Source organism: Protobothrops mucrosquamatus, unplaced genomic scaffold, assembly GCF_001527695.2.
Source record: "Protobothrops mucrosquamatus isolate PMUCROS unplaced genomic scaffold, P.Mucros_1.0 scaffold3233, whole genome shotgun sequence".
Taxonomy (NCBI): Eukaryota; Metazoa; Chordata; class Lepidosauria; order Squamata; family Viperidae; genus Protobothrops; species Protobothrops mucrosquamatus.
This window is the reverse complement of record NW_015389229.1, coordinates 31,807-39,120: the sequence shown is the minus strand read 5'-3', so window position 1 is coordinate 39,120 and position 7,314 is coordinate 31,807. Positions and strand designations below refer to the sequence as shown.

Here is a 7,314-nt window from a genome sequence, read left to right as displayed (position 1 = left end):
CAAAATATTTCTTATCTAATCTTATTGGTATTGTTGAAAACAAAAACAATAATCGTGGTAATATATTCATTTTGATTATCGCAATCCTTCCCATTAATGATAGTTGTACATTTTTCCATTTATCCAAATCTACTTCAATTTGTCTTTTCAATTTATGATAATTATCCTCTTTAATTGATGTACATCTTGCTGTCAGGTGAATCCCGAAATATTTTACCTTTTTTACAATTTGTATATCTAATTTTCCCACCAGTTCTTTTTTTTGTTTTTCAGTAATATTTTTCACTAACATTTTGGTTTTATCTTTATTAATTTTCAACCCCGCTACCTCACCATATTTTTCTATTTTTTCTATTAATACAGGTCCTGTCTCTAATGGTTCCTCCAAAATAAATACTAAATCGTCTGCAAATGCTTGTAACTTATACTCTTCCCTCTTAATTTTCATCCCTTTTATGTCATTATTCTGTCTTATACGTCTATTTAATACTTCTAATGTCAGAACAAACAACCGTGGAGATAGAGGGCATCACTGTCTTGTTCCCTTCATAATGTTGATCTTCTCAGTCATATCTCCATTTATCATTACTTTGGCTGATTGCTTATTATAAATTGTTCTTATTACATTTATAAATTTCTCCCCAAAATCCATAGTCTGTAATTGGCTTATCGTGAATTGCCAGTTCACATTGTCGAATGCCTTCTGTGCGTCCAGGAACACCAATGCCATCTGTTTCTCGGGGTGTGTTTCATAATATTCTAATGCATTCAATATAATTCGCATATTGTCTCTAATCTGTCTTTTGGGTAAGAAGCCATTTTGATCCGAATGTATAAATTCATTTAAAAACTTGTTAAGTCTTTCCGCCATTATTGATGCAAATATTTTGCAGTCCACATTCAGTAGAGAAATCGGCCTGTAGTTCTTTATTTTCTGTGCTTCCGTTTCTTCCTTTGGTATCAGAGTAATAAGAGCTTCGGACCACGAATCTGGTATCTTAGCTTCAGAAAGAAGTTCATTATAAAGTTCCAACATTACATTACCTAGTACTTCCTGCAATGTCTTATATAGCTCTGCTGGTAGTCCATCCGGTCCTGGTGTTTTACCATTTTTTTGTCTGTTGATTGCTTCTATCAATTCCATCATTGTTATTTCCCCTTCTAATAACTTTTTAAATTTCTCTGGCATTTTAGGTATCTCTGTTTCTTCCAAGAATTGTTTTATCCTATCATCTGAAACTGTTCGTTGCTTGTTTAAGTTCTCATAATATTCCCAAATTATTTTTTTTCTTTTCTTCATTTCGATGATGTAAAATCCCCTCAGCATCTTCCAATTATTTAATCCATCTCTTTCTCCTTTTTAATTTTATATGTCAACCATCTCCCTGGTTTATTTGCATGCTCAAAAAAGGTTTGCTTAGCTGCCTTTATTTTCATTGCCACTTCTTCATTTTCTAGTAAGTTCATTTTATGTTTGTTCAGTTCCATTAAATTTTTAATCTTTTTGTTTTGTGTATCTTTCTGTAATTCTTTCTCAAGTGTCTTATATTCTTCCTCCAGTTTTCCCTTATTTTGTCTTTTCTGTTTGTTCTNGCCAGTTTACCATTACTCCTTCTGGTATTAACCATCTAAAATTTATCCCTTTTTCAATTAAGACTTTTGTCAAAAATTGATACTCCTTTCTCAAGTCTCTCACTCTTCTTGGAATCTGCTTTAATATCACTATCTCTCTTCCTTTATATTTTATTGTGACATTTCTCAGTTTCTGTAATATATCTGCCCTTAGTGCTTTTTTAGTAAACCTTATATGGACCTCTCTGGGAAGCTTATTTCTTGTTGCATATCTAGTATGTATTCTGAATATCTCATCTATATCATTAATTATCTTTTCCTTGTTTTCCACCAGTGCTTCTGCTAATATTTCCGCCATCACGTCTGCTAAATTCTCTCCCTTTTCTTCTTCAACATTTTGGAATCTTAAGTAATAATCAGCTCTATCCATCTCTAGAGAGATAATCATTTTTTCCTGGCTCCTATCTGTTAATGTCAGTCAACTGTCCATCTCCTCTACTCTCTTATCCATTAATTCAATTTCCCCTTCTACTTGTTGCAGTCTTTGTTCACTTTTCCCCATCAATTCTTTGACCTCTTTTAATTCCTCTTCTAATTTACCTAACCCAGCGGTTCTCCACCTATGGGTCGCGACCCCATTTGGGGTCTATCGACCATTTCACGGGGGTCACCAAGCAAGGCTGTCCACCATTTTTTTCCCTTTTCCGGCGGGTGCCTTACCTCCCTTGGGCTGGGCCAGCTGGTGGTCGGCCTGCTCCGTCTCTGCCGCTTGCCAGCTATGCCTCGGCCGGCGCAGGGGGCGGAACCACACATGCACGGCGCTCCCGGGCAGGCAAAGTCCTCGACTTATGACTGGTTGGGTAGTCCTCGACTTACGACTGGTTGGGTAGTCCTCGACTTACGACCAGTTTAGTCCTCGACTTACGACCAGTTGGGGGGTCGCGGCATTAAAAAGGCTGAGAACCACTGACCTAACCCTTCCTGAGATCAAGGGGGTTGTGTGATAATATTCAGAAAGATAACAGAATTTCCGGTCAAGGGACAGGCCCGGGAGCTCTAATAACTGCCTGCAGAGGATTTTGGGGAACAGAGACTGGTCTGCACAAGAGCCAGTTTATTGGTTGGGCTGCAGAGGCTTCAGTTGTTGGACTAAAATGGCGCATGGAGGGTTTGTGTTTAGATGAATTGTGTTTCAAAATTGGAGGGACTGTCACATAGAAGAGGGGATTGACCTGTGTGCCAAAGTGTCGGAGAGCAGAACATGAAGTAACAGATGGAGACTAGAATTAGGAGAAAGTTCCTGTCAGTGAGAACAATTAATGAAACAGCTTGCCTCCAGACGTTGTGGGTGTTGAATGATGTAGGTTTCCTACCTAAGCAGGGGATTGGACTAGAAGACCTCTGAGGTCCCTTTGAACTCTCATTCTCTTGTGAACCTGATGTTTCTTTGGCAACACTATCAGACTGAAACTGCCACTATTTTTTTCTGGGATTTTAATTTTTTTACAAGCACGGTATTTCCTATTGGCGCCGCATACTTGTATTAACGAGGTTCAGCTGTGCTTAAGCCAGCACTTCTGAAAGAATAGCTATGGAAGACCTTTCAGGATGTTCAGTTGTATATGTTGTCCTCATTTACCACTTCTTCTCTGGGCCTATGATTATGAAAAAGCAGGAAAAGGGAGTTGCACCAATTCGGATGCTTCCAATTGTTGCACGTTTATGGTGGCTGCAGTATCCCACATTCATGATCCCCATCTGTGACCTTCCCAGTTAGCTTCTTACAAGTAAAATCAATATATTTTTTTCTTTTTTTTTTCACATCTACAAGCATTGTATAAACAATTAAACTTACACTTTTCTTTGAATCTTACAGACAAAGAGGATGGCAATAAGAGCACTCTGGAGAAGTGAGAATAACTTTTGAAAAGGAAAGCAAATCAAGCCAGAAATCAAAATATTTTCCATTTCCTTACAAATGCTACTAATGTAACAAAATCTTTGGTCACAATATCTCCCTTGTGGTTCATAACACGACCCACACAGGATAGATGCCCTATAAGTGCTCCCAATGTAGTAAATGCTCACACAGGAGAGAAACCATATGCGTGTCCAGTTTGTGAGAAACGTTTTGCTGTAAATTACTACCTGGTGAAACACCAGATGTCTCACACCGGAGAGAAACCCTTTGAATGTTCGGATTGTGGGAAAGGTTTCAGTTGCAGTTCCAAACTGGTGAGACATCAGAGGATTCACACAGGAGAGAAACCCTTTGAATGTCCTCAATGTGAGAAATCTTTCACTCAGAATTATAACCTGATGACACATCAGAGGACTCACACAGGAGAAAAACCCTTTGAATGTCCTCAATGTGGGAAATCTTTCTCTCAGAATTACAGCCTGATGACACATCAGAGGTCTCACACAGGAGAGAAACCCCTTGAATGTCCTGAGTGTGGGAAAGGTTTCAGTTGCAGTTCCAGCCTGGTGATACACCAGAGGACTCACACGGGAGAGAAACCCTTTGAATGTCCTGAGTGTGGGAAACGTTTTGTTGCAAATTCCTTCCTGGTGAGACATCAGAGGACTCACACGGGAGAGAAACCCTTTGAATGTCCTGAATGTGGGAAATCTTTCACTCAGAATTACAGCCTGATGACACATCAGAGGTCTCACACAGGAGAGAAACCATTTGAATGTCCTGAGTGTGGGAAAGGTTTCAGTTGCAGTTCTAGCCTGGTGATACATCAGAGGACTCACACAGGAGAGAAACCCTTTGAATGTTCTGAGTGTGGGAAATCTTTCAGACACAATTCCAGCCTGGTGATACATCAGAGGACTCACACAGGAGAGAAACCCTTTGAATGTCCGGATTGTGGGAAATCTTTCATAGACAATTCCAGCCTGGCGATACATCAGAGGACTCACACAGGAGAGAAACCCTTTGAATGTCCTGAATGTGGGAAATGTTTCAGTTCCCATTCTAAGCTTGTGATACACCAAAGGATTCACACAGGAGAAAAGCCCTTTGAATGTCCTGATTGTGGGAAATCTTTCAATGTGAATTTCAACATGGTGAAGCATCAGAGGACTCACAAAGGAGAGAACCCCTTTGAATGTTCGGATTGTGGGAAATCTTTCATACACAATTCCAGCCTGGTGATGCATCAGAGGATTCACACAGGAGAGAAGCCATATGAGTGTCCAATTTGTGGGAAAAGTTTCAGTAAACATGTCAACATGGTGACCCACCAGAGGACTCACACAGGAGAGAAACCGTACGAGTGTCCAGTTTGTTGGAAAATATTCAGTCAGAAATCCCACATGGTGATACACCAGAGGACTCACACAGGAGAGAAACCCTTTGAATGTCCGGATTGTGGGAAAAGGTTCACTCAGAATTCCACCCTGGTGATGCACCAGAGGACTCACACAGGAGAGAAACCCTTTGAATGTCCGGATTGTGGGAAAAGGTTCACTCAGAATTCCACCCTGGTGATACACCAGAGGACTCACACAGGAGAGAAACCCTTTGAATGTCCTGAATGTGGAAAAAGTTTCAAGACGAATTCCCACCTGGTGATACACCAAAGGACTCACACTGGAGAAAAGCCCTTTGAATGTCCTGATTGTGGGAAATCTTTCAATGTGAATTTCAACCTGGTGAGGCATCAGAGGACTCACACAGGAGTGAAACCATAAAAGTGTCCAGATTTTGGAAAATATTTCAGTATTAGGTCTAACCTTATACATCATATATCACACAGGGGAGAAACATTTGAAATATCCAATCTGTGAGCGATTGTTTAGGTGTAAATCATCTCTTATTGCACACAAGGAAGTGCACATGAAGCAAACAATGTTGAGTTTAGAGAAATCTTGAATTTCATTTCTTATTTTCTATTGAGAGTATAGGTGAGAAATTGACTACTTCAATTCTGGCCTGATTCTTTTTAGTCAACACTTCTTAGGATTAGACCTGTATGTGTAAAAAAAATATATGGAAATTGTTAACTTGATAAAGGCTAATGACTTGTTTCTGATTATCAGCAGAGGTTTCTGGATGTTTCCTTTTATAGAACCTGTGGAATTCCTCAAACAGGGTTGCAGGTGCTTCAATCACTGGAGGGTTTTAAGAAAAGAGTAGACAGCCACCTACCTAAAATGGTATATTTTGGACTGAAACAGTGAAAAGTGATGCTACTTAGTATACAAAGATTAGCTCCATGCTGAGCCCTAGAAGTGTATGAAGTTCAAACAGAAATACAGACTAAGAGTTGTAACTCTCAAACCAAAGACCTTACTTATACCATTCTGGAAAAATGGCTGTCCAGTCTCCTCTTAAAAACTTCCACTGATGGAGCACTCACAACTTTTAGAGCAGACATGTGAAACACAAGGCCCGGGGCCGGATGCGGCCCGCAAAGTGATTTCATGTGGCCCGCAAAGCCATCCTGGAAACAGTGAGGGAACGGCCCCCTCTGCCTTGGCCCTGGCCCAGGCCGGCCGGGAGCCAATGTACAATTTTGTGGTGGCCATCTATGCTGAAACACATTCAGTCTTAGCTCCACAAGGCCATCCAGAAACAGCAAGGAACCAGCCCCTGCTGCGTTGGCCCCTCCCCCTGGGTGCATGTTGGGGAGGTGTCACCCTTTGTGAGGAATGAAGAAATGGACCATGCCTTGGCACTTCATTCATTCATTTATTGGACTTATTGGACTTGCCCCGGTCCCATCCCCTTCTGCCAGAGACCCTCAGATCTGTCCCACTCCTGTCCAGGCCCCCATAGGCACCCTTAACAGGAACGATGTAGAGCTGGCCATGCCCACCCAGGAGGCCACACCCACCCGGTCCCCTGAGTTTGACACCCCTGTTTTAGAGGGAAGCTGTTCCACTGATTAATTAGTTTCACGGACAGGAACCTTCCCCTTAAATCTAGGTTGGATCTGTTTTTGATAAGTCTCCCTTCTATTCTTTTACTGCGCTCAGGCACTTTGGGGAATAGGTTAACCCCCTCGTAATGTGTCAGCCCCTCAAATACCGAAAGACTATCAGGCCACCCTTAGTCCTTCTCTGCATTAAATTAGACATATCCAGTTCCTCCAACCGCTCATCCAATGTTTTAGCATCCAGTCCGTTAAATATCTTTGTTGCTCTTTTCTGCACTCTTTCTAGAGTCTGGGGAGGTGTCACCCTTTGTGAGGAATGAAGAAATTCACCATCGCCTGGAAGCGGCCAGCAAATGGCCCTCGCCTACTTCACATATCTGGCTTGATGGGCTCTGCCCTGGTCCCTCCCCTTTCTGCCAGAGACCCTCAGATCTGTCCCACTCCTGCCCAGGGCCACACAGGCACCCTTGACGTGAATGATGTAGAGTTGGCCACGCCCACCCAGTAGGCCACACACACCCCGAGGGCAACCACAATGCTGTTTGACACCTCTGCCCTAAATGATTGCCAACTTCATCCTGTAAATAGAATAATGAAATATGGTACAAACCTGGAAGCAGGCTACCATATTCGTCCCCATCCACATCTAGTCAGGAGATACAGGTCGTCCTCGACTTACCACTATTTGTTTAGTGACCGTTTTAAGTTACAATGGCCATGAAAAACATGACCTATGACCGTTTTTCATTCTTACAACTGTTGCAGCATCCCCCTGGTCATGTGATAAAATTCAGATGTTTGGCAGCTGCCATGTATTTTATGACAGTTGTAGGATCATGTGACAAAATATGCA

General features: G+C 41.7%; 1 protein-coding gene across 1 annotated transcript in view; it reads left to right on the top strand.

Moving 5' to 3' along the window:
• LOC114923387 (zinc finger protein 850-like) overlaps positions 1–5,346 on the top strand; it is a 30,928-nt gene extending 25,582 nt beyond the window's left edge. Inside the window, exon 3 of the mRNA XM_029286279.1 lies at positions 3,822–5,346. Coding sequence (XP_029142112.1) covers positions 3,822–5,274 — 1,453 coding nt within the window. The 3' untranslated portion in view covers positions 5,275–5,346. The remainder of the gene's footprint in view (positions 1–3,821) is intronic.
• Positions 5,347–7,314: the final 1,968 nt, after the last annotated feature.